This window comes from Lissotriton helveticus, chromosome 6, assembly GCF_964261635.1.
Source record: "Lissotriton helveticus chromosome 6, aLisHel1.1, whole genome shotgun sequence".
NCBI lineage: Eukaryota > Metazoa > Chordata > Amphibia > Caudata > Salamandridae > Lissotriton > Lissotriton helveticus.
In genome coordinates, this window is record NC_136067.1 from 1854788488 (window position 1) to 1854815101 (window position 26614).

A 26614-nucleotide genomic window follows, 5' to 3' on the forward strand; every position below is an offset into this window, starting at 1 on the left:
GTTTACATCTACTACTGACTTTGGGTGCCCTTACTGACCAATGTCTTAAGTGTGGTCCCCTTTGCTCGTAGTCCGAATCAATAATAGTCCCATTTAAAAAAGGGAACAGAGAAGACACAAAATGTTATCACCCAATACCACTTTTGGATTCTTTGGTGAAGGTTGTTGGGTGTATTTTGTCACCAAAATTGGAAAACTGGGTGGATGAGAATAATGTTTGAACAGATATACTATATGGTTTTAACAGATCTACATGATGGGCACTTTGGAAAATTTCCTAAATTTGCATATTTTAATAGGCAAATATATTTTTTCAAAATAAGTATTGATGCATTTAGCCTTTATGGACTTGGCCAACGCTTTTGATTATGGGAAGCCTTCTAAGCTCTATATGATCATGGTAAATAAAGAGGTGGATCAGCGTATAGTTCTATTCCCGAGGCAAATATATTCAAATGCATCTGCTAGGGGACATGGTGGCCCAAGCGGGGAATATACCACGTCATTTGGGATAGGGATGGGAGTTAGACAAAGGTGCGTTTTAGCGACTTTTTTTATTTACTTTATATATTAACTACCTGGAAAGTACCTGATTGACAAAGGTCAGGATAGGCCCCTTGTAAGAAAGTCGCTGATCTCAATTCTGTCTTATGCGGACAATGCGGAGCTGAAGTTGAGGAATGCAAACGACCTTCAAATATAAAAAGGCCTATTTTTTAAGGTACTACTGGTGGTCCTGCTCAGTTCTTCTAATTATATATGCCCCAGGGAAATGGGTTGGAAGATTTGATCAGTCTCCAACTCCATTTATGGCACACCATATAGACTAAACCCAAACCTATAATTATTAGGTTGGTTCTTCAGGGCTGTTTATCCCTAGCCCATGCTGCTTATCTTCCATGGATAAACCACTTAGCAAAATTTTGTGCAATGATGGGCAATTCTGATTTATTTAATAATCTTGACGCCCTTTGTACCCTTTCCAAGAATCATATCAAAACCCTCCTGATAAATGTACCTGCTCAGGGGGATGCTAGTAATAACCAATATTGCCAATGTTTTGCTGTTAACAACCTAGGGACTGCAGTTTTATCCAACAGCAGTCATTAATTCCCAAATTACATTCTTGTTATTCCTCTTTCTTATAAGTACTGTTCATCTCCTGGTTGCCTTGTTGAATGTGCCTTCACAGATATTTTGTTTCTCTGTGTGTTATTTTGTACCCTAAATATAGTGCTTTTGGGTACGTTGTTCTTGTAGCTCGCACTGTGTCACGGATACATTGCTGTATGTCCTGTGGGCTTTACAACTGACTTTTCCATTGTTTACAATCACAAAGTCTTTGTTGGCTTATACAAAGAACGGCAACTACAAACATGCTTTGATGTCTGCACCAATGATCTTTAAGATAGGTTTCTGTGTAGCTACTCACCCCATTATTAAAACTATTCCAAGATGATATATTGACTCAAGATGCATATGTGATGCTGCTTTTATGTGGAAAGAGGGCACCTGAGTAGGAAAGCATTGTTCAGCTTTCAGTGTTGTTGCTATAGAGTAGCTATAATTATGTAGCACCCATCTTTACGGTTATATTGTTGTTCCTGGAAAGACTGAGTGTCCCCCATCTGTTTCTGGGGTGTTTCTCATTGTACATTAATACAAAGTTTGATAGTTACGATATCAAGTTTTTTTGGTATTACCATGTTTCAGATCTGATAACCATTATCCTGTATGATTACTCATTGACCGATTACGCAGAACAACAATCTCCCTATTCGGATCTCTGTGGGAGGAGTTGCGGACTCAGTTTTGGTTGCATTTTACACATTGAGCATGCTCACAGTTTTACTCATTCCCTTCTAACTGGTTGGTAAGGACATAGTATGGAAAAAAGTACACTAGAACACAATTTGCTTTGGCTGCTGTAAACATGCAGTTTCTAATGATAGCTTGGCACTCCAACAGTCTGTGGAGGGTAAATTAACTTCTGAGGTAACATCTTTTCTTTCCTGCCCTGGTTTTATAGCATATGTATAGTACAAATGTTTGTACTATTTAAACTATGATGATCTTCACAGATACACTCGAAGTTTCATAAGTTAGCACACCACAGGTTTGCCTCTGAAGTCACATTGAAATTTGCTGATGTACCTGAATGTTGCTCCTGTGTTGTGTGGTGTTGGGGACAAGGTTACAAGAAATTACAACTTCCTTATCTCTGAAGAAGACTTCTTTCCTCATGGTCTCTTATTTTAAGATACCCTTTCTGTGAGAAATTGGATTATTGATGTGAATGGTAGTGCACTACCGGGAATAAAGTCACTATTCTTGTTAGGTCTAATACATTAAGGGGCCGATTAGGATGGCGGACGGACTTGCGTCCGTCCGCCATCCCAGAGGTGGAGGGACCGTCCGCAGGGGCAGCGGCGGTCCCTCCGTGCAAATTTGGATGTGACCGCCACCCTGGCGGTCACATCCTGGATATTTAACATTGCGGCGGGTGCTGCTTCAAGCAGCACCCGCCGCAATGTTAAAAGTGCATGTTTTACATTTACATGCACAAAGCGGCAGGCACCGCGCGGTGCCTGCCGCTTTGTGCATGTAAATACTGGGGGGTACCATAGGTACCCCCCATGTGCACCCCCCACCCGCCTACACCCTGGGGGCCCGCAACAGGCCCCCAAAATCAAAAGTACACATGCTTTTCCACGGCGGAAAAACCGCCGCGGAAAAGCATGTTTACTAATGCATCCTAATTTGGCTGGCGGTGTCTAATAGACACTGCCAGCCAAATGAGAGCTTTTCCGCCGCGGTTGTAATCCGACCGTGGCGGAAAAGCAGCGGACAGAAACCAAGACCCACCAGCCATCGTAATGCGGCGGTGGGTCTTTGGTGACTCCGCAGAGGATTTTCCGCCTCCTCCGGGCCGGCGGTGGCTTCCGCCGGCCCGGAGGAGGCGGAAAATCCTCCATCCTAATCGGCCCCTAAATCTGGGCTCACCCCTGGTAGCAAAGGCACAGAGCAGACAGGCTTGATTTAAGAAAAGGTTAAAGACTTAAGAGGTACCTAACCAGTTAAAATGTTGAAAGCACAATATAAAAGTTACCCCCATAATCTGAAAATGGAGAATATTGTAATGAATAAAATGACATAAAAATGACATGAATCCAATAAGGGGAACTAGGGATGAATTTTTTAAGTTTTAAAGAAACATAGCGCCCAAAATCGGAAAACGCCGACCGTGGGCAACTGGTTGTGCTAGACTGGGGCAAAGTAAGAAAGTGAAGGCAGACTGCGATCAGTCACTGGTCGGATACAGGGACTGGGTTTGTGTCTGTCAAAGATTTACCTTCTTGTTCTAGAAACAGTTCTGAACGTTGATGGGTCATCGATGTGTTCATCCAAGTGAAAGGCAGCTGGCTGAAGTTGAGGCAGGGCTTAACTGCGACAGATTGCAGGAGGATGGGGCCTGATGCAGTCAGTAACGAAGGAGGGAAGGCTCTGAGCAGGAGAAGTTCACATTTCTTGCCAAAAATGGCCTTGACGCCGATCAGTGTCAGTCCTTGTCGGTTCCAGTGAAATTGCTAGTAGTCAGTTTTTAGCTCTTCTCTGGAGCTCAAGATTCTCTCAGTGGAGCAAAGCTGCAGGCTGGAGCCAGCGAAGGGTTCGAGATCAGTCTTAGTGAAGAGCATAGCGGGAGTTGCAGGAAGTCCAATTCCATTGGTGAAGAACTCTCAGTGTATCAGCTGCCAGATAGGTCCAGCTCCTTTGTCAGTGCTTCTGAGGTAAAGTTGTCATAAAGTTTCCAACTCCCCACTTTTAATATTTGGCAGGAGTAGTAGTCTCTGATGTCAGTCAAGGGTTGCAGAACTGCAGGAACAACTCTTGAAGTCAGGACTCACTCCAGCAGAAGCCAGCATCAGGGCTCAGGGCAGTCCAGTTGAAACTGGTCAGCTTGGCTCTTCAGGATAGTGGGTTTCTTGCAGCATTTGTGGACGTGGAGCTTAACAGAAGGTCTGCCAAGAGAACATTAGAGTCCACTTCTTTGTCCTGAGTACAAGTAGACGCAGATCCAGCTCTTAAGGTTCCCCTCACAGGTCTCACCATCAGGTTCACTTCTACTTCTGTCTTCCACAAGTCTAATAGTGTTCTGATGAAAGTGCCCAGGCCTGCCACATGTATGCCTGGCACCAGCCTGTGAGTAGGGCTGGCTCATGGCCCTTTCCCAACCAATAGGAAATCTTTTCCCTGGGACCCCTTGAGCTACCCACATTTTTTGCAGTTCATGTGTGCCCTTATGCAAACAATCGCACGGTGCCTCTCGCTGCCTACAACCAAGATGGTAAGATATTCACTCGCTTGTGCAAAGCTCCTGAGCCCACCGTAGGTGTGACCAGGGAAATGAGCAACTCCTCCTCTGTGATCACTCTAAACTGGTCCTGTGGGCAGCTTCTCTCCCACTGGATTTGGTGCCTGGCTGGCTAGAAGGACAACATAGGGGACAAGTCCAGGTGTTAACTAGGCATGCCTATGACAGGAAAGCCTCTTTGAAGATAATTAAGTTTGTGGGTGCTGCCTAGATGGTCATCTTGTCAGGAACAAATACCACTTGACATCCAAGGCCTTTGTCTCAGCTCTGGGAGCTAGTTCATATCTCATCAAGGAGCTATTGCTCCCAGGTGACAGTTGTAAGTGCATGTAAATAGGCTTCTGGAGGCTTTAGGCAGGCAAGGTTACTTTTTAAAAGTGCCTTGCGAATGATATTAAGTACAAATCCAAATTTACTGATCAATTAGATTTGTAATAAATATTACATTATTGAATTTTAATACAGTAAAAATAGCTTTTTTTTGTCACTGTGAGGACATGTTTTGTGGGACCAGACCTTTGTGTTCGGACGTCACCAAGCTTTTGCTTTCAGCTTTTAAACTCTCTGTTGCCTTCTCACAAGCAGGTGATATGCCACTATCTTGCCCTCCTGATTGGCCTGCAGTGCCACCATTGTTTTCTACACTGCAGAACTTTTCATCCACTACAGGCACCCTTAGCGTGCCTGTATTAACTACCCAAATACTGCATCAACATGTTTGGACAAATATTTTAGACCAAAAAGAGATTTTGCTGAAGATAGAGTTAGTTATTCATGATTTCTTGATTCAATCAGAATCATAGGGTTGTCGTGTATATGTAATGATGTACACAATTAATAGGTCATTTATCAAAAAAATAAGTTGCCACTTTTTAGATCTCTGCTACAGACAGTAGCGGTTGTTTCCAATATACATGGCTCACGGTGAGTTGATTTTTTGGTTTGTCTCAGTTGTCTTTTTGTGATTTCATGGCTTTCCTCCCTATTCTTGTGTTTGTCCCGTCTAGGAGCAATTCTGCCTTACAGTTTTCTGACTGGTTGGCGTGCTTGCATTCAGGAAACTACTCTCTTCCTTTCCCTTAGGCTCTCCATGAGACTACATGTCTGTTCCTGCTCACTGTCCCCTGTGCTCTACTTCACTTTGCGCATGCCCTAAGCCATTCATGTTGCTATCCCCCTCTTGTCTGTTACTTACACTTCTCCATTTCACTCATTTTTAGGTCGAAGCCACTAAACACATCTTAGGGACATTCGGAAAGCTTCTCTAGGAATGGATCATGCTTGTTGCTTACCATTGGTTTTGTGGTTTGTAACTTGCATTTTCTGGCTTTCTTTTGGCTGGCTTTAATTATTTTAGGCTGTCCAGCTTGAGTTTGTGCCTCCTTAGGAGCAAATTCTTCTCATTCTACCTCTCCTTGTATTCTTCCTTGAGTGCTCTTTTCTGTAGACAGGCCTGTAAATCTTGTTCTTATGTTATATTATTTGATGTGCATTCAAAGATAGAAGTCAAATAGTAGGCTCTGTCTTCCAAAGAAGCTTGGTGTTTACTTTTCTTTCTCTGAATGAGAGGCTGTATTTGCCAATTTTGCTGGATACTGGGGGTAGGAAAGTTTTTTTGACTAGCACACAACAACATTTAAATGAACTGTGCTAGTATTCCAGATTGTTGCAAAATTAGGAAAGCACAAATAAAGCATTTTTTTACTTCCAAAATTTGTTGGAAACAATACTTACATATGATTTAAACACATCATTACACTAGGTGATGCCTTTTCCACACATTATCGTTTAGTTGTCTCAGTATAGTTGCATTAGTAAAGCTGTATGTCTGTGGAAATGTAATGGTAATTTCAATTAAAAATGTGTTGTCTGCAATGGCAGTGTGCTACCACACCATGCATACTCCACACTGCTTTGCACCACTCTATGCCACCCACTGTATTCTGCACCACTTTGTTGAAGCAGATTCTGATTATCAAAAAGAACTACTCCACGCCACTGTGCTCTTTTCTGTACCACTCCACTCCACTGAGCTGTACTCTGCAATACTCCATGCCGCTGCACTCTACTCCACTCGTCACACCTCTACTCAATGCCCTTTCATTCCATGCCTCTCTACTCTGCACCACTCTACTCTACTCTAGTCTAGTGCACTCTGTCACGTTCCTCTACACCACAACACTCATTTCCCCTGCACTCTACACCACTCCAGTCTAGGCCACTCTACTCTACTCTACACAAATCTACATCACTCCATGCCTTTCTTCAACATTGCACGCTATGCCAGTACACTCCATGCCAATGCACTCTACTCTGTACCTAGCCAATCTACGCTGATCCACTGTATGGCACGCTAAGCTACTCTGTTTGTCTACACTCTGTGCCACTGCACTCTACACTACTTTACACTCTAGGCCACTGCACTGTAAGCTAATGCACTCTACGCTTCTCCACTCTACGTCAGTGCATTCTACACCACTACACTCTGCACCACTGCATTCTAAGCCACTGCCCTCTATGCCAATGCCCTCTATGCCACTACACTACTGCATTCTACAACACTCTACTCTGTAACGCTGCACTCTCTGCCGCTGAGCTCCTCGCCACTCACCACTACTGCACTCTTTGCCCATGCACTCCACGTCAATGCACTCTACGCCACTCTATGCCAATCCACTCTACTGTACACAAATCCACTCTGTGCCAGTTCACTCTGCTCTAAAACAATCTACTCTGCACCACTGCACTCTATGCCACTCAGTGCCATTCCACTCTATGCCATTGCACTCCACGGCACTCTATTCTAAACCACTGAACTCTGCGCAACTGCACTCTATGCCACTGGACTCTACTCTGCGCCACTGTACAATATGCCATATTCACTCTATAACAATGCTCTCTATGCCACTCTACACTACTGCACTCTATGCCAATGCACTCCAACCAGTGCACTCTATGCCTCTCTACTCTATTCCAATTCACTCTACCCTACACAATCCACTCTATGCCAGTTCACTTTTCTCTAAAATAATCTACTCTATGCCACTGCACTCTATGCCACTCAGTGCCATTCCACTCTATGCCATTGCACTCTGTGCCACTCTATTCTAAACGAATACACTCTACGCCAATGCACTCTATGCAAGTGTACTCTCCATCTCTGCACTCTACTCCACTGCACTCTACTCTGCACCACTGTCCTCTATGCCAGTGCTCTCTGTGCCACTCCAGTGTTTGCAACTGCACTGTACACCAGTGCTTTGTACGACACTGCACTAAACAGCACTCCACTCTACTCTCCTGCACTGTACGCCACTCCACTCTTCACCCTCTACTCCACTGCACTATATGCCACTGTACTCTATGCCACTTTACTCTACACCACTCCAATCTACGTTGCTGCATTGTACGCTGATTAATACTATGTCACTGCACTCTACGCTGCTGCACTCTACACCTCTGTACTCTAATCCAATGCACTGTACACCAGTCCAGTTACAACAATCCTCTCCACTCTACACCACTGCTCTCGACGCTGAACCCCTGTAGTTGAGGCCACTGCACTGTACACCAATACACTCGATGACACTTTACACCTCTGCACTCTATGAAACTCTACTCTAGTACACTGCACTTCTTGCCACTGAACTCTATGCCATTGTACACCACTGCACTGTATGTCGCTATGCTCTGCACTCTAAGGTACTGAACTCTATGCCACTCTGCTCTCCATCATTCCTCCCTACGCCAAGTCACTCTGCAGTACTGAACTCTACACCACTGCACTCTATGGCACTGTACCCTACTAGGCAACACTCTAATCTATGACACTGCATTTTGCGATACTCTGCACCATTGTGTGTTACAATACTGTACTCTACGGCACTGCACTCTACTATGCAACACTCTAATGCCTCTCCACTCTACGATACTCCACGCCACTTAATTTTAGCCATGCTGAGTAGCAGCCACGCAGTGCACAACGTGCTAAAACACATTGGCAAAGCTACCTTTAAAGAACTTAGCATAAATGCTTTTGAGAATTGTGATTTAACATAACTGTGTTTCGCAAACTGGCGGTTTCTGGGCAATTTAACGTTTAAATTGTTGTAATTTTTGTCCATGTCCGGTAAATGTAACAATATATCGTTACACACAATCCTCAGAGCCCGACAACACCTTCTACAGAATATTACAAAGACTGGCCTCTCATGATAGAGCTCTCCCAGAGGCTGCACGCCCTTCAATATTACTTACACAAGACACCAGCGCCGGATTGCTGCTATAAGCAGGATTTCACAGAGAGGGCCCCTTAAGACACCAGCCTGTCATTCCATATACCGTCTCCTTCCCTGTGGATGGTCGTCAAAAGTGTTGAGCCTAAGCAGGAGTGACATTTTACATTCCTTCAGACCATCCAAGCTGTCTGCCTTGATTTCCCCGATTCTTGTCCTCCTCTGGAGTAATCAATTTCAGTTGTTTCCCTGTTTTTTTTAATAATGCCTGCTTTTATATGCCTTGTTCTGCTCAAAGAGGTTGCCATCAGGGATGATAAGATCATGCTCCAAGAGAAAAAGATAATTTTGCATAATTAAAATGCTGCTGTATAATAATGAGCTACTTTTCTGGCTTTCGGGAAGACTAGCAAATTATTCACTGCTTTTGCATTTTGCGTTTTGCGTTTTCTTTTTCTACGTTTCAGTCGCTCCAGTGCTACCATAATAAATAGTCCTTTTCGTCGATTATCTGCTCATTTATGTATTTTTCTAGTACCTCTCTGGTTCTTTCGCCTTCTGACTCCTGTTGCGATAAGTCAAGATACCTTATGCGATATGATGACATTATCTCGCACACCATCCGGCTAGTTGACTGTGCCACACCGGTTGACCTCTGTGTGTCGCCTGACTATGTGCATACCCAGCTCACTGTTAGGACTGCCGAGGTCCTTAACTCTGTTGATTGGAACTTGTACAGACATGGAAATCAGCTTCCTTCACATTGCTCATGGTGGTACATCTTTACTCGAGTCTGTGTAACTACATATGACTTCTGCTCGTGATATCTCCTGGGGTCCTGTGTAAAAGAAAGATCATCTTTAGGACATTTATGGTTTACCTTTGTGTTAAATAATATTGTATTTGGACTTAATCTCTAATGTAACTATTCACTTTTTTATTTTCCTGAAGGCCTCTTCGTTTGAAGGTAAACGATTTGGCTTTCCAGGTCTATTTCGGGGATCTTTTAGCTGCACACTAATCTGATTTCAGAGAAGAAAACGAAGATATTGGGCCAGATGTAGGTAGCCAAATACCGGTCGGTAACGGCCGAATTCGGCCGTTACCGACCGGTATTTGGCTTTTGAGATGTAGGGGGCAGGAAACAGGCCATTTCGGTAATTTTACAGATTCGGTAAATATACCGGTCGGTAAATTTACCGACCGGTATTTTTACAGAATCGGTAAAATTGAGATGTAGGTGGGACTCTTCTGAGTCCCACAAGCCCTACAAATTCGGTATTTTACCATCAAATTCAATTTGATGGTAAAATACCGATTCAGGTGTGCATGCACATGTGTGCATGCACACCTGTGCCATATGACAGGCAGACCTGCCCTTAGGGCAGGTATGCCTGCCACATGGCCCCCGAACCTTTTTTGGGGGTGCTAGAGGGTGTCAAAGTGACACCCCCTGCACCCTTGTCAAAATCGGTATTTACCGATTCAGTAAATACCGACCAGTAATGCCCCATTCATTCCTATGGGCTTCAAAGCCCATAGGAATGAATGGGGCATTACCGGTCGGTATTTACCGAATCGGTAAATACCGACTTTTAAAGATTCGGTAAATCCACATCTGGATTTACCTACATCTCGGTACTTCTATTTTACCGATTCATAAATACCGAATCGGTAAAATTCGGTATTTATGAGTCGGTAAAATAGAATTACCTACATCTGGCCCATTGTGTTTTATATAATGGACTCTTACGAAATAGATGTGTTTGGCAGTACAAACTAGTATTGCAGTTAGAAACATAGAGACATATGTTTGAATCGCGCAGAAGTGCTAGTTTGTATTCCTTAAAAAAAAATATCAAATACAATAGGTGTGGCGCCGCGGCCAGGGCGACTGACGCTGGAATCGGGGGATCAGGATTCGATCCCCGGATCCGGCGGCAGGTTAGCCCAGCACCATGTGACTCTGGGCAATAGCTCGCTTAATCTTCTCGACGGCCCCCAGCGCCTAGAGACCCTTACGGGTGATTGTGCGCTTTACAAATGTGGATTATTATTATTATTATAATATATGATGATTAAAATCACCATTAACACATTATCATCAGACTCGTAGTGACCAAAGGATAATAAGAGATGCAGTGGGGTTGTCCTTACATGATAAGGGTTTATTTGGTTTGATGTTGGCTTTAGCTTTCCAGAAAATCTCACTTAATTGGAAATGCTCTTCTAAACTACTAGTGAAGGCCTGGTGGAACAATGATTGTCACTATAACAGGTTGGAAATTGCATTTGCTTCTTCTGTTAAACCTTATGTAAACAGGGACTTATTTTGGATATCTTTAACCAATTACTTGACTCATTGTTCACTTCAGGTTTCACATAAACGTACTGAGAATTTTTATCCTCCTTAGATATTTTGTTCATTATCTCTTTTTCCCTACATTTTTTTCTCCCCTTGATTATTGTTTACATTTCTCTTGCTCTAGAATTTTTCTATTTGCCCTTGGATAAGATAGGATAAGATATGATAAGATAAGTTATGATAACATTGGTTTAAGTCATATAATATAATTATGTATCTGCTTAGTTTTTAATATGTTTATAATGTATTCTTATGATCTTCAATTTTAGAACTGTAGTATTTCTCTTCGTTTTCTCCCTCCACTCCCCTCCCTTCTCTTCTCTCCCTTATTATTACTAAAATGTAAACGTCTTTCTACTTTATAATTCTTGTCTGTACACTTTTTAGGTCTTGTGGCGTTAACCGCGCGTAAGCGCGGCCTCGCCAGAGACCTATAGTCAGCGACACAGCTTTCCAGGAGACAGGACCTGGCCACGCGCATGGCGATCGGAGCGGGCCACGTGCGCGCGAACGCGCTCGCTGTGGCCATCTCCTGTCTCCTGGGAAGCTGTAGCGGGTTGGGTAGTAATGGGCAGGAGTCGAGTTTTAGTTCGTGCAGGTTTTATTTGCTGATACAAAAAGTCAGTACACGTCTTCCGTACGGGAGCCCTCCGCGGAGATCTGCTTCTCTGTTCTTTGGGTCTTCTTCTGGATCCCTCCTCCTTTCTTCGGACGGGGCTCCGTCGAGTCTGTTCCTCGGCAGTTTCCGTGGTGAATTGCACTCCGCCGTGAGGGAAGACACAAGAGAGGTCGTATCAGTCTCTAGTCATATGCCAACACCAGGTAATCAGGAAAGGAGGTGAGGGGACACCAACAGTGACTTCTTCTTTCGACTAAGTGAGGGAACGAGGGAGTGTAGGGAGGGTAATGCGGGAAGCGAAGGGAATCCGTTCACGTTACTGATCCACCCCTTCTCCCAACCCAGCCCGTGATACGCTTTCGTACCTCTGAGAGCCACACACCTCCTGGCGTGCGGCTGGGCGGCACGTGTTGCCGTTGGCCTCCAGGCTCCCGCACCGCCGACGGGTCTCTCCTCTTATCTTCTTCTTCCCCCGTAGATGGAATACCGGGTCCTTTCCTCGCCTCTTTCGTTTGGTTCCTCTCGCTCCACGCCTCTCCTCTCCTCTCGCTCCACGACTCTCCTGTCCACTCGCCTTCCGCTCCTCCGGTGTACAAGCACACCTGAGTGCTTTCACCTGCCGTATTTGTGGCGTATCCGGGCTCCTCCTCTGCACCGGTCCCAGGCCAGTTAAAGGGGCCGCAGTCTTCTTCTTCGGCATCACAGCTATACAATTCGTTGGTCCCAGTCCAGACCGGCGGGTGCGACGGCTGAAATGAAAGGAGGGGGGGTCACAAGGTGAATACCTGCCCGGGGTTGTCGGGTTCGTAGAGTGAACTAGAGGCATGTCATCCTCGTTACAGAAGCGCAAACACACACGCATGCGCAGACACACAGACACACACACGAGCGCCCATACACGCACGCACACATACAGACACTTCCCCCCCGCCCGCACACATACACACACGCGCGCACACACACACACACACACGAGCGCACCGAGAACCCCCTGACCCTCCGCCGCCGCCTAGAAATGTGAGCACCAACCAAAAAGGTCTCCCTTGCTCTAGCCGTCTTGTGCCCTGATGGCTCTCTCGCTCTGGGCCCCCACCGCTCCTCACCTGCCTCACCAGTTCTCCAAATTGTGTTCTACTCTCTGTAGCAGAGAGAGGTAAAAATGTCACCGCCGGCCGCTCGATGTCTAGCGCGGCTCACAGGCCGCGCGCGGCTCATCGGTGCCCAACAGCTCCTGCATACAATTGTCGCGGTGGACAATGCTTCCGCGCTCAGCTGCGGACCCGGCAGCAACCAGGAAACCCACGGAGGCACGGACCTGGGGCACTCTCTTTGCTAAGCAGAGTTAGCGGTCATCGTCAGGTCAGGGCTGGGGTCCGCACACCCGCACAACTCCGGGTCCATACCACACTCTGGCACCAGCTCACAACGGCAGTCGCAGGTTGGACCACGCGCAACACTCCGATATTGGGTGGCTGGGGCTCCGCGGTCCACTGCAGCTCCGGAGGTCGCAGATTGCAGCCCAGGGTATGTGGTGACCAGGACGACAGGTAGGATATTGCGGATTAGGATTTACAGCAGGATTGTGTAGGATTACTACGGGGCTACGTGAGCCGGGCTAAGACACACCCCCCATGCTGGTTGTCATTGCACGCGCACGTCTTGTTTTTCAAGTGATCGCGAAAGTAAAAGCGATCACTTTGTCTGCCGTGCCTCCCGGGCTCGCTGCGAGAGGGAGCTGTGAATAATAACTGCCGGCAGCCCCGTGCTGAGGTGCATCATCAGAGCTGTGTGAATAATAACTGCGTTAGCCCCGTGCTGAGGTGCATCATCAGAGCTGTGTGAATAATAACAGCTGTGAGCCCGTACGTGAGGTGCATCATCAGAGCTGTGTGAATAATAACCGCTGTGAGCCCCGTGCTGAGGTGCATCATCAGAGCTGTGTGAATAATAACAGCTGTGAGCCCGTGCCTGAGGTACATCATCAGAGCTGTGTGAATAATAACTGCGTCAGCCCAGTGCTGAGGTGCATCCTCAGAGCTGTGTGAATAATAACTGCGTCAGCCCCGTGCTGAGGTGCATCATCAGAGCTGTGTGAATAATAACAGCTGTGAGCCTGTGCCTGAGGTGCATCATCAGAGCTGTGTGAATAATAACCGATGTGAGCCCGTGCCTGAGGTGCATCATCAGAGCTGTGTGAATAATAACTGCTTCAGCCCCGTGCTGAGGTGCATCATCAGAGCTGTGTGAATAATAACAGCTGTGAGCCCGTGCCTGAGATGCATCATCAGAGCTGTGTAAATAATAACTGCGTCAGCGCCATGCGTGAGGTGCATCATCAGAGCTGTGTGAATAATAATTGCGTCAGCCCCATGCTGAGGTGCATCATCAGAGCTGTGTGAATAATAACAGCTGTGAGCCTGTGCCTGAGGTGCATCATCAGAGCTGTGTGAATAATAACTGCTGTGAGCCTGTGCCTGAGGTGCATCATCAGAGCTGTGTGAATAATAACTGGGTCAGCCCCGTGCGTGAGGTGCATCATCAGAGTTGTGTGAATAATAACAGCTGTGAGCCCGTGCCTGAGGTGCATCATCAGAGCTGTGTGAATAATAACTGCGTCAGCCCCGTGCGTGAGGTGCATCATCAGAGCTGTGTGAATAATAACAGCTGTGAGCAACAGCATACTCTTGCACACACTCTCACTGCTCACCAATTCAAAGTTTGCTAAAAAATGTATGCAACGCATTGTCATACACAATGCCAATAACTCAAACTTTAATGCTGCGAGACCTATTGCATTGTAAATGCTTGTTTCTATTATATTATGGTATTTATTGTTTCATGACCAATTCTTATGTTATTACTACTTACTTAATAAAGCTCTTAAACATAAAAAAAGAAGAGATGCAGAATTGTAACATCTACTGTGGCTTGACGCAGTGTCAAATAGTTCGAGTCTCCACTGTCTGGAAAATGCAGATTGAGTAACAATTGTTCAACCGGAACTGTGATAAGTGCGTCCCTTCTGATCCTTCCCTGCTGGTTATCCAATTCCCAGTTTTATTATTTATAATCCCAGTTCAGTACATATAGAACAAACACCTGGATGCCCGATCCTATTTCGGCACTAGCCCTGTCCTGCTACTAATCTTGCAGGAGTCAAGATAGGGTTCAGTTTGACTGGACCTGAAAGAGGCTGGCACTTAAGCTGCTCCTGGGTGCTGGCACTTACGCTGCTGTGACTTGCAATGGCGAGAAGCCATTTGTGGGCTGCCATGAACCCGCCTCCTTGCTCCCAATACCCTGAACGAGTGACCCGCCAGTGGCCAGATTGCCTCAGACTCCTGAACATGGTGCGCCATGTTCCACACCCTCGTACCCTATGTGCAAGGATCTCTTACCGGGGAACTCCCAGCTGCAGGAGTTTAGAGGGATATTTTGAATAGTCAGACTGTGTCTTTTAATGCATATCTTTAAATTGTTCAGGCAAAGTCAAGGTAATATTGCCTTTTTATTTAACTACACTCAAAATCAATTAAAATAAAATGTATTTAATTTAGTTTAGTCAAAGAGCAAAACTCATTCTCCTGTCCCGTGACTGAAGAACTGCACTTAGCTCTGCCCCCAAGTGTGCCCCTTCCCATTGCATTTTACTTCATACTGTTGCATGGTTTGTAATTCAGTGTACAGTACTGAGTACATGCACACCTGCACCAATGTTTAAACATCACTAAGGCAGATTATCAACGTTGAAGTAATTAACGGTGGGCTAGAACTAAACATTTAAAAGCAGAGGATATGTTTAGTCTCATAGCCTAGTTATTTATTTTGTTTACCATATCAATATGATGCAAGTGCGATCTGAAGATCAATATGGCAGCTATATTTATACGTACATATTACAGTAATACATCTGGTGGCTTCAGCATTACTGTTAGAAATGGGATCTCTGGTTGGACCAATCAATTGTTACTGACTGACAAGTACATCAAATGTGTGTCTATCTTGTGGGATGTCACCCTAGAAGCTCTGGAGCTGTTTCCTTCCCAACATGTGAGTTCTCCAGTACTGAAAGAGCAGCCGGAAATACTTGCTAATGTCTGTAATTGACCTGTGAAGATATTTCAGAATACATCAGAATTAGAAAAGCACAAACCAAGGACATTTTTTTAGTAATTCGGGGTTGTGGTTGAAACAAATATTTTAATATGATGCACTTGATGATGACATTTCCACACATTATCGTTTGTGCGCTTGATACGTTTATACAGTAAAACGGTATGCCTGTGCAAATATGATGGTCAAGATGTATTGTTTGTAATGGTAGTATGCCACCACACCTTGCATACTTTACCGCACTGCAGTCTACTCAGCTCCACTCCACTCCACCCTATTCTGCACCTCTCCCATTGTACCACTCCACTCCACACTGCATCTCTCCACTCCACACTGCGTCACTCCACTCCACACTGTGCCACTCCACTCTGCACCACTCCATTCCGCGTCACTCCACTCAGCATCACTCCACTCCACACTCCGACACTGCACTCTATTCTGCTCCACTCCACTCTATGCCACTTCCCTCTACGCCTCTCTGCACCACCCTATACCAATGCACTCAACCCCACACTACTCTGCTGTGCATCATTACACTCTTCGCCACTGCATTTTACACCACTCCACTCTGAGCCACTCCACACTATGCCACTCTACTCTGCAACACTGCACTCTGTCACTGCACTCTTCGCCAATGCATGCTACACTGTACCACTCCACTCTATGCTAAAGCACTCTCTGCAAATCAAGCCAAACAATTTTAATCTGCTCTCCACTCCATGCCACATTACGCCACTGTACTCTAACATGCACCACTCTTCTCTGAAACAATCTACTCTGTGCTACTCCATTCTGCACCACTGCACTCTTTATAACTGCACTCTGTAAATACACTCTGCACCACTTTACTCAAAACCAAGGCACTCTACGCCAGTCTACTCTGCACTCTACACCATTGTACTCTACATCACTGCACTTTATGCCACTCTGGACCACTGTACTCTATGACAGTGCTCTCTGTACCACTCTGCTCTGCACCACTCTATGCCACTGCACTCCACACCAATGCACTACGCCACACTATGCACCTCTGCACCCTACACTACTCTATACCATTGCACTCTACGTCACTTTACTCTTCATCACTCTATGCCAGTACACTCTACTCTACACCACTGCACTCAACACACTACTCTGCAACACTGCACTCTAGACTAATGAGCTCTTAACCACTTTACTTTGTACCACTCTAGTCTGCACTACTGTACTCTATGCCAGTGCTCCCTACCTCACTCTACTATGCACCAATGCTTTCTTCGCCACTACACTCTACACCACTCCCGTCTTATTCACTCCACTATAATCTTCACGACTCCACTATGCCACTCCACTCTGTGCCATTCTATTCTGCAACACTGCACTTTAAGCCACTGCACTCTATGCCACTGCACTTTACTCTGCACCACTTCACTCTACGCCACTTTGCTCTGAAACAACCTACTCCACGCCACTACACTTCACTCCACCACACTCCACACTACTACACTCCACACCATTGCACTCTACTCTGTGCCACTCTTATCTGGGCTATTCTATTCTGTGCCTCTCTACTCTAAACCACTGTACTCTACGCCAGTGCACTCAACACCACTTTGCTCAAAACCAATGCACTCTATGCCAAGTATTCTGCACCACTGTACTCTATGGCCCTTTACTCTACACTGTATGCCACTCTACACCATTGCGCTCTGTCACTGCACTGTACGCCACTCTGCTCCACTGTACTCTGTCACTACACTCTGCGCCACTGCACTCTACTCTACACCACTCAGCACTATCCCACTCAACTGCACTCTACACCAATGCACTCTCCATCACTGCACTCTGCCACTACACTCTGCAGCACTCCATACCACTCCATACCACTCCAATCTTGTTCTGCAACTTGCACTGCACATCACTGCACTCTACACCAAGCTACACCCCTGCCCTCTACCCTGCACCACTCCACACCACTTGACTCTACTCTTAAACAATCTACTCTATGCCACTGCACTCTATGCCTATGCAATCTACTATGCACCACTCTATGCCACTGCTCTCTATGCTACTTTACTCCAGTGCACTCTACACTTCTATACTCCACGTCACTGCACTCTATGCCAATGCACTCAACACTAATGTACTCAAAACCAATTCACTTGGCGCCATGCCACTCTACACTGCACTACTGTAATTTATGCCACTTTACTCAAGGTCAATCGACTTCACTCTATGCCACTCCATTCTACAGCACTCTCCTACATTCTGCAACTCCCTCTATGCCAATTTACTTCACTCTATTCTATGACACACTACTCCACTCTATGCCACTCCACTCGATGACTCTGGATTCCACTCCATATTATGCCGCTGGACTCTACAACAATCTCCTCCAATCTACATCACTCTACTACGCAACACTCTACTTTACTCAACACCCTCTACACCACTTTACTGTGCACCACTCCACGACACTCTTTGCCTACAACACTGCACTCTACTCTGACACTCTACTCAACTCTACTTCGCTCTACCCCCTTTCACTCTACGACACTCTACTCCCTCCAGAACACTCCACTCCACTCTACACCACTCAATAACTCCTCAATCTACTCTACTCCACCTTTTAACACGTCGCTCTCTTTTACCCCACTAACTTTTATGCATACTGAACAGTATCCATGATGGTGCACAACATGGCTAAAACATATTGGCAAAGTCAATAGCTCTTGCACCTACTAGGTTTGTCGATGCTTATCTACTCTGAAGTTTTTTTATGACAACCAAAGTTATTGGATTTTAATGTGACAACAGATGTTATCTGCTTCCTAGCATATTTTCACTAAGACATGGCACAATGGCTTTCTGTATGTGATAGTATTTTTTTGCCTGTCATTTTTTTCTTTTTCATACATGGGGAGATTAACCAAATTATTCAGAATCAGGGGTGTTGAGGCGATACCCAACAAGCATTGGCAAAGCCAGTAGATCGTGCCTTTGAAACTATTGGCTCTACTGTTGCCTTTTGTTCCTTCTGTACAGCATGGGCACTGCCAACGTTGTCAATGGTTTGTAACCATGCTGTATAGCAGTGTGCCTGCTTTGCAGCATTGCTGAAAATAAATTAAAAAGGAGTATGACGCATCCAGAGCTAACGCACTTTAAACAAAAATATTAATAAGTGCAATTAGCCCTGGCTGCATCTTAGCACTTTTTAAAAATGTGTGCTGCTGTACAGCATGGCTAAAAAACATTGCCAAAGCCAAATACTCTTGTAGGCGAGACATATTGTCTTTGTCAGGGTTTGTTCAATGTTGGTATAAACGCAAGGAAACTTGGAATAAATGAGGTCCATTAATTTGCCTATATCTCTTCAGGACCAGGCAGTAGCTATCTGGTGCAGTGAGGAATTCCTGTCATACTGTAGTACCACAACAAAGGTCCATCCTTCAGAAGTTACAAATGGTGTTGCGTGCTGCTGGCTCCTTTGGCATTGCAGACTAGCTTCTTCCCTCCAGATTCAATTTTCAAGCATATTTCTCTCTTTTTGATGGTGACAAGGTAGGGTGAAATCATCGATGCTGACTTGGCCTCTGCTATTGAAATCTGGTCTGATGGCTGATACCTCACCATCGCTAATGGCCTCTTTTCACAGTTTTATGCGGGACATTTCTAGTTGGCTTTGTGCCAACTCACTGAAATTTAATGGCTATAAAATAGAAGTTATGTGTTGATACTCAAGGAATCCCAAGCCCCAACTGCCATTTAATTTTGGCTCATTGAACTCTGTTCTGGTGGAGGCAACTATAGTCTGCAATTAGTGAGTGCACATGGACAGTGATCTTCCGCTCACAAATCATGTCAACAACCTCTTGTCCACTTGCTTTGCGCATATGCGAGTGTTATGTAAAATCTTACCTTTGCTTCATAGTCAATTGTAGTCCAGTGTCACATTTTGAGTAGGCTGGATTACGGCAATGCTTTGATGTTGCCCCGCAATACCTCATAAATGATCTTTTTCACATTCAAACACCTGCTGCAAAGCTCTTACTCTGCCACCGTTTCTTCCCAGTGGTCGAAGTGCATCAAAAACAGTATGGGAACTGTGATGCTCTGTGCCGGGGTGCGTTGTCAAAGGTGTGGCTTGATAAACAAAATATTCTATAACTTTTTTCAGGCTTTCACCTTCAGGTAACTACATATATAATGCGAACACAAGGATATGATGTACTGAGTGCTGAAACTTTTCAGACACTCACCCCCAGTCACATATCTGGGTTCTATCCATCATCGTTCTTTAGCTCACTTCACCACCCAAGTTCAGGCCCAGCCACTGTATTCAAGCTAGCCTGGCTGATGAGGGATGTTACCCTGAAACCGGTCCCAAAATGCATGTTTCCGGTCTAGGGAAGACCTGGCTTGGCCGTTTGGGCTGGACTGTTTCTATGAGGAACAGGGTCAAGACTGATTTGCGTATGGCTGGGTCTGAACTTGGGTGGCAAAGTGAGCTAAAGAACGATGATGGATTCAACCCAGATCTTTGACTGGGAAGGAGTGTCTGAAAAGATTCAGCACTCCACCCATCATCTCCTTGTGTTTGCTTTGTTCGCCCTAAGTTGGCAGGGTATGCCCAGAGGTGGGTCTCTTGCTCACTTTGCCACTAGATTCAAGCAAGACTGGCTAAAATTGGAGCGTTACCCCGAAACTGGTCCCTGGATGCTTGTGTCCATCTAGGGAAGACCTGGCTTGGTAGTTCAGACTGGACTGTTCCCATGAACAGGGTCAAGACTGATTTGCATATGGTTGGGTCTGAACTAGGGTGGCGAAGTGAGCTAAAGTACGATGATCTATTCAACCCAGATCTTTGACTGGGGTTGAGTGTCTGAAAAGTTTCAGCACTCCGTCCATGATCTCCATGTGTTTGCTACATATGTAATAACACACAGTTTAGATGAACATTAAATGCAAGTTAAGTTAATCAGTGAAAATGCACTATTGTACATTATAAAACATCTGTTAATTAGTGCACAGTATGAGAGAGCCACAGATTGAATCCCGTTTGGTTCAGTGGTGAATAGTGATATGCATGTTTATTGCTTCAAGGTCCCATTCTGTGACCAAAAGCTCTGTGAACAGGTAAGTCATTATTCTAAACTTGCATTACACACAGTATAAGATAAGCTGCTACAAATTGCACAAAGGGTAAAAAGGTGTTTCCAAAACAGATTTTTTGCAGACTGTACACAGTGCATTTTTTTATAACTTTCTTTTAAAAGCACACACTTCCCAACTTAGCTGGGATCTCCCTTACAATACCCGTCAAAACGAATAATGGTGTGTCATCAGGAAGCTTAAAGTGATTCCATCAATTAAAGCCAATACTGGCTTCCAAGTACCCTTTACGTTTGCAGATAGACCAGTTGGGTATGTTTACATTTCTTTCAGGTAGGCAGCCACCCTGGCAAGAAGGCTTGTTCAGCTGTCTGCCCTCAGTTTCCAAGCACAAGAGACTCTTACAGACGCTTACATTTCAGCTGAAGCATTTCAGCTCTCAGAAATAAATGTCTAATCTTTTCACAAAAAGTAGAGGAACAGTTTTTTTATTAAAAACGTAAGGGCACATCGTGCCACTCAAAAAAACAAAACACTTCGACCACTGGTTCTTCCACTACATCTACTTTGCATTCTCTTCACTGTCTCCCGGTGCTGAAGCGAATTCAATTGAAATCTATCTGTATATGCAACAGAGGGGAAACAGCCACTACAACGCGGCTGTTACTATGCATGCCGTTACGTCGCATACGTTACAACGCATGCGACGTAACAACTTGTAAACATTACGACGCGGGCCATTACAACGCATGCCCTTTTAAAACGCATGTGATGTAATGGCGTCGGAGCACAGACGGCGATGCTGGGAACGGGACCGGAATACAGGAAACAGGAGCAGAGACAACCACGAGGAGAGAGAGGTAAGGGGGGTCAAGGTTTAGGGTAGTCTCAGGTGGTAGTAGTGTCATTTAGTGTTTCAGGCTTTGGGGCTTAGGGTAGTGTCGGGGTTGTAATGTAATTCAGAAAAGGGGGTGGTGATGAACAGAGTGTCTGAATTAAGCAGACCACTCTTACCCAGTCCAAAGATCAGGGCTTGATCCATCACCGTTATTTATCTCACTGCCCCATCCCAGCTCAGAACCTGGCTATATGCAAATTAGTCTGTCCCTGGCCCAGTGCATCATGGGAACAGGGCAGACCAAACTACCAAGCCAATTCTTCACCAGAAAGGAGACAAGCTACCGGGGACCGGTTTCTGGCATTTCAGCCTCTTCGGCCCGGCTTGCTTGAATCCTGATGGAGCAGTGAGAAAGGGACTCATGTCTGAGTATACCCTGCCACACCTATAGTGGCCAAAAACAATTCAGAAAAGGGGGTGGTGATGAACAGAGTGTCTGAATTAAGCAGACCACTCTTACCCAGTCCAAAGATCAGGGCTTGATCCATCACCGTTATTTATCTCACTGCCCCATCCCAGCTCAGAACCTGGCTATATGCAAATTAGTCTGTCCCTGGCCCAGTGCATCATGGGAACAGGGCAGACCAAACTACCAAGCCAATTCTTCACCAGAAAGGAGACAAGCTACCGGGGACCGGTTTCTGGCATTTCAGCCTCTTCGGCCCGGCTTGCTTGAATCCTGATGGAGCAGTGAGAAAGGGACTCATGTCTGAGTATACCCTGCCACACCTATAGTGGCCAAAAACAATTCAGAAAAGGGGGTGGTGATGAACAGAGTGTCTGAATTAAGCAGACCACTCTTACCCAGTCCAAAGATCAGGGCTTGATCCATCACCGTTATTTATCTCACTGCCCCATCCCAGCTCAGAACCTGGCTATATGCAAATTAGTCTGTCCCTGGCCCAGTGCATCATGGGAACAGGGCAGACCAAACTACCAAGCCAATTCTTCACCAGAAAGGAGACAAGCTACCGGGGACCGGTTTCTGGCATTTCAGCCTCTTCGGCCCGGCTTGCTTGAATCCTGATGGAGCAGTGAGAAAGGGACTCATGTCTGAGTATACCCTGCCACACCTATAGTGGCCAAAAACAATTCAGAAAAGGGGGTGGTGATGAACAGAGTGTCTGAATTAAGCAGACCACTCTTACCCAGTCCAAAGATCAGGGCTTGATCCATCACCGTTATTTATCTCACTGCCCCATCCCAGCTCAGAACCTGGCTATATGCAAATTAGTCTGTCCCTGGCCCAGTGCATCATGGGAACAGGGCAGACCAAACTACCAAGCCAATTCTTCACCAGAAAGGAGACAAGCTACCGGGGACCGGTTTCTGGCATTTCAGCCTCTTCGGCCCGGCTTGCTTGAATCCTGATGGAGCAGTGAGAAAGGGACTCATGTCTGAGTATACCCTGCCACACCTATAGTGGCCAAAAACAATTCAGAAAAGGGGGTGGTGATGAACAGAGTGTCTGAATTAAGCAGACCACTCTTACCCAGTCCAAAGATCAGGGCTTGATCCATCACCGTTATTTATCTCACTGCCCCATCCCAGCTCAGAACCTGGCTATATGCAAATTAGTCTGTCCCTGGCCCAGTGCATCATGGGAACAGGGCAGACCAAACTACCAAGCCAATTCTTCACCAGAAAGGAGACAAGCTACCGGGGACCGGTTTCTGGCATTTCAGCCTCTTCGGCCCGGCTTGCTTGAATCCTGATGGAGCAGTGAGAAAGGGACTCATGTCTGAGTATACCCTGCCACACCTATAGTGGCCAAAAACAATTCAGAAAAGGGGGTGGTGATGAACAGAGTGTCTGAATTAAGCAGACCACTCTTACCCAGTCCAAAGATCAGGGCTTGATCCATCACCGTTATTTATCTCACTGCCCCATCCCAGCTCAGAACCTGGCTATATGCAAATTAGTCTGTCCCTGGCCCAGTGCATCATGGGAACAGGGCAGACCAAACTACCAAGCCAATTCTTCACCAGAAAGGAGACAAGCTACCGGGGACCGGTTTCTGGCATTTCAGCCTCTTCGGCCCGGCTTGCTTGAATCCTGATGGAGCAGTGAGAAAGGGACTCATGTCTGAGTATACCCTGCCACACCTATAGTGGCCAAAAACAATTCAGAAAAGGGGGTGGTGATGAACAGAGTGTCTGAATTAAGCAGACCACTCTTACCCAGTCCAAAGATCAGGGCTTGATCCATCACCGTTATTTATCTCACTGCCCCATCCCAGCTCAGAACCTGGCTATATGCAAATTAGTCTGTCCCTGGCCCAGTGCATCATGGGAACAGGGCAGACCAAACTACCAAGCCAATTCTTCACCAGAAAGGAGACAAGCTACCGGGGACCGGTTTCTGGCATTTCAGCCTCTTCGGCCCGGCTTGCTTGAATCCTGATGGAGCAGTGAGAAAGGGACTCATGTCTGAGTATACCCTGCCACACCTATAGTGGCCAAAAACAATTCAGAAAAGGGGGTGGTGATGAACAGAGTGTCTGAATTAAGCAGACCACTCTTACCCAGTCCAAAGATCAGGGCTTGATCCATCACCGTTATTTATCTCACTGCCCCATCCCAGCTCAGAACCTGGCTATATGCAAATTAGTCTGTCCCTGGCCCAGTGCATCATGGGAACAGGGCAGACCAAACTACCAAGCCAATTCTTCACCAGAAAGGAGACAAGCTACCGGGGACCGGTTTCTGGCATTTTAGCCTCTTCGGCCCGGCTTGCTTGAATCCTGATGGAGCAGTGAGAAAGGGACTCATGTCTGAGTATACCCTGCCACACCTATAGTGGCCAAAAACAATTCAGAAAAGGGGGTGGTGATGTATGCAAGTATTTTAGGCTTTAGGGTTTAGAGCTTTGTTTAGTGTCGGGGGGTCGTGTAGTGTTTTAGGGCCTAGGGTAGTCTCAGGGGGTTGTAGTGTAATCTAGTGTTTAAGCCTTTAGGGATTAGGGTAGTGTCAGGGGGTTGTAGTGTATGGTATTGGTTTAGGGTTGTGTAAGGTAGTGTTTCATGTAAAGGGGACAGACTGTGCGTAGGGGTAGGGTCGTGTTTTGAGTGCTTTACTGTTTTGTAATGTAGGGTATTACTGTGGATTGTGTGTTAGGTAGGGTAGTGTGTTAGTGTTTGGGGGATATTTTGCCTTTTAAATACATGCGGGAAACTTGGGTCCGTAGTAATGGCATTTAGTATGCATTTCAAAGGAAATGCGAACTAATGCCATGCGATGTAAATATATGCGTTGTGACAGTACATGCGAACTAAAAACTGCGTTGTAAAAGCACGCGTTGTTTTAGTTTGCGATGTATCGTCATACATCCGCAACAGAGCCATCCTTTAGATTGGTTCGCGACCTCTTCAGAATTTACTACTTTGTTACCTCCCTCAGAGAGCACTAAGCTTTGCTATGGCTAACCTTTTGAAGGTCCCTTAGTTCAAAAAGACCCAAGCAGATGGCCGACATGTCTCGGTAGAGGCACCTCTACTGTGGAATAGCTTGCCTTCCCACCATCCCAGCCATTCGCGATATTTAAGCATTGATTCAAATCCCTTTAAACCTGGCTTTACGCTATTTAAACTTTGGTTCACTTTTGGCCCTCATTCCCCCTTCTTTCTTTATAGGACAGTGAGCCCCAGGATGCCTACTTTTATTTAAGTAGCAGTAACACAATATAAATAATAATAATACTACTAGTAATAATGATAATAAAAGTAATGCAATAGTAATAATGATGATGATGATAATCATATGTAACCAAACTGGCACAGCAGATTGATTATAACTATTTATGGTAAGTGAATTGTCACAGTCTTTCCTCCGGGCCTGCTTGGCCTGGCTAATTGTTTTTGTCCCTTTCTGGCATACCCTTTTGTCTTGACTCTCAGCTTCTTTCTGACATAAAGAATGTTTTCTTTCACTTCTAGAAAGAGATATGTTACTTATTGCGTTTTTTTCTCTCTGTCTCAGTAAATCATGAATATGTATTTTCTGTTGTAGGAATGTTCAGTCTTGGAGTCCCCGTGGATGCTCTCTTCTTCATCGGAAATCAGCTAGTTGCTACTAGTCACACTGGGAAGGTGGGAGTGTGGAACGCTGTGACTCAACATTGGCAGGTAAACAAATGGTATTTTACACTATGTGAATGGGCGTACGGCATTGCGTATTGATCAGTAACCACAAGACCTCCTCGAAGACCTTAAAAATGATTACATTGAATGATGCATTTGCCTTCACTTGTGGGCCCTGTTACAATAATCAGTCTGTGTTTTACCACTCTTTACAGCTGTGTCTTTTTCAGTTTGTTTTTGGTTACACATTAGCAAATTAGAAAGGTTTGCAGTTTCATTACTTTGGGTAACTGTTTAGCACTACGAGATAGGTTGCATGACCAAGTCTCATCTATCCATGTACAGCACTAGTGTGACATTATTAACATTTGCGAGCTATTTTATATTAACCACGAGGACAGAACATCAAATGATAGGCCTTCCTGGAGCTCCATATGGTGTCCAACTCTATACACATTATCCTTTGATACTCTTGCCCCATTCCAATGCCTTCTCTTGATCTCTGCTAAAGCTTTCTCAGTCAACTCCTATGTGGGCCTGGCAGATTGAACTGCTTTTTAAAGTCATCAATTGGTTTGCTCCCGTAAACCTTAATTGTTCTGGGTCTGCCTATGGGCCAACAGTGCCTCATCAATGTGGAGACCAGCCCTTTGTGACTCCCTTATAAGGAGTAGAACTCCCACTCCCTTAGATGTAGTGCATTTAATCAGCTATTAGAGAACTATATCTGGGATGCTTCTTAGACTCAGCTGAATCATTTTCTCCCACTTGTGAAATCATGTTATTAGAAATGGTTCGACCAGTAGACTTTTGTTTGTTACACATGAGAGTAGGACTATT

The 26614-nt window shown here is 45.4% G+C and overlaps 1 protein-coding gene across 1 annotated transcript in view; it reads left to right on the plus strand.

Annotated features, from left to right (window-relative positions):
- KCTD3 (potassium channel tetramerization domain containing 3) overlaps positions 1-26614 on the plus strand; it is a 339598-nt gene that overhangs the window by 256921 nt on the left and 56063 nt on the right. The window contains exon 10 of the mRNA XM_078649783.1: positions 25704-25819. Within this exon, the coding sequence (XP_078505909.1) occupies positions 25704-25819 (116 nt within the window). The remainder of the gene's footprint in view (positions 1-25703; positions 25820-26614) is intronic.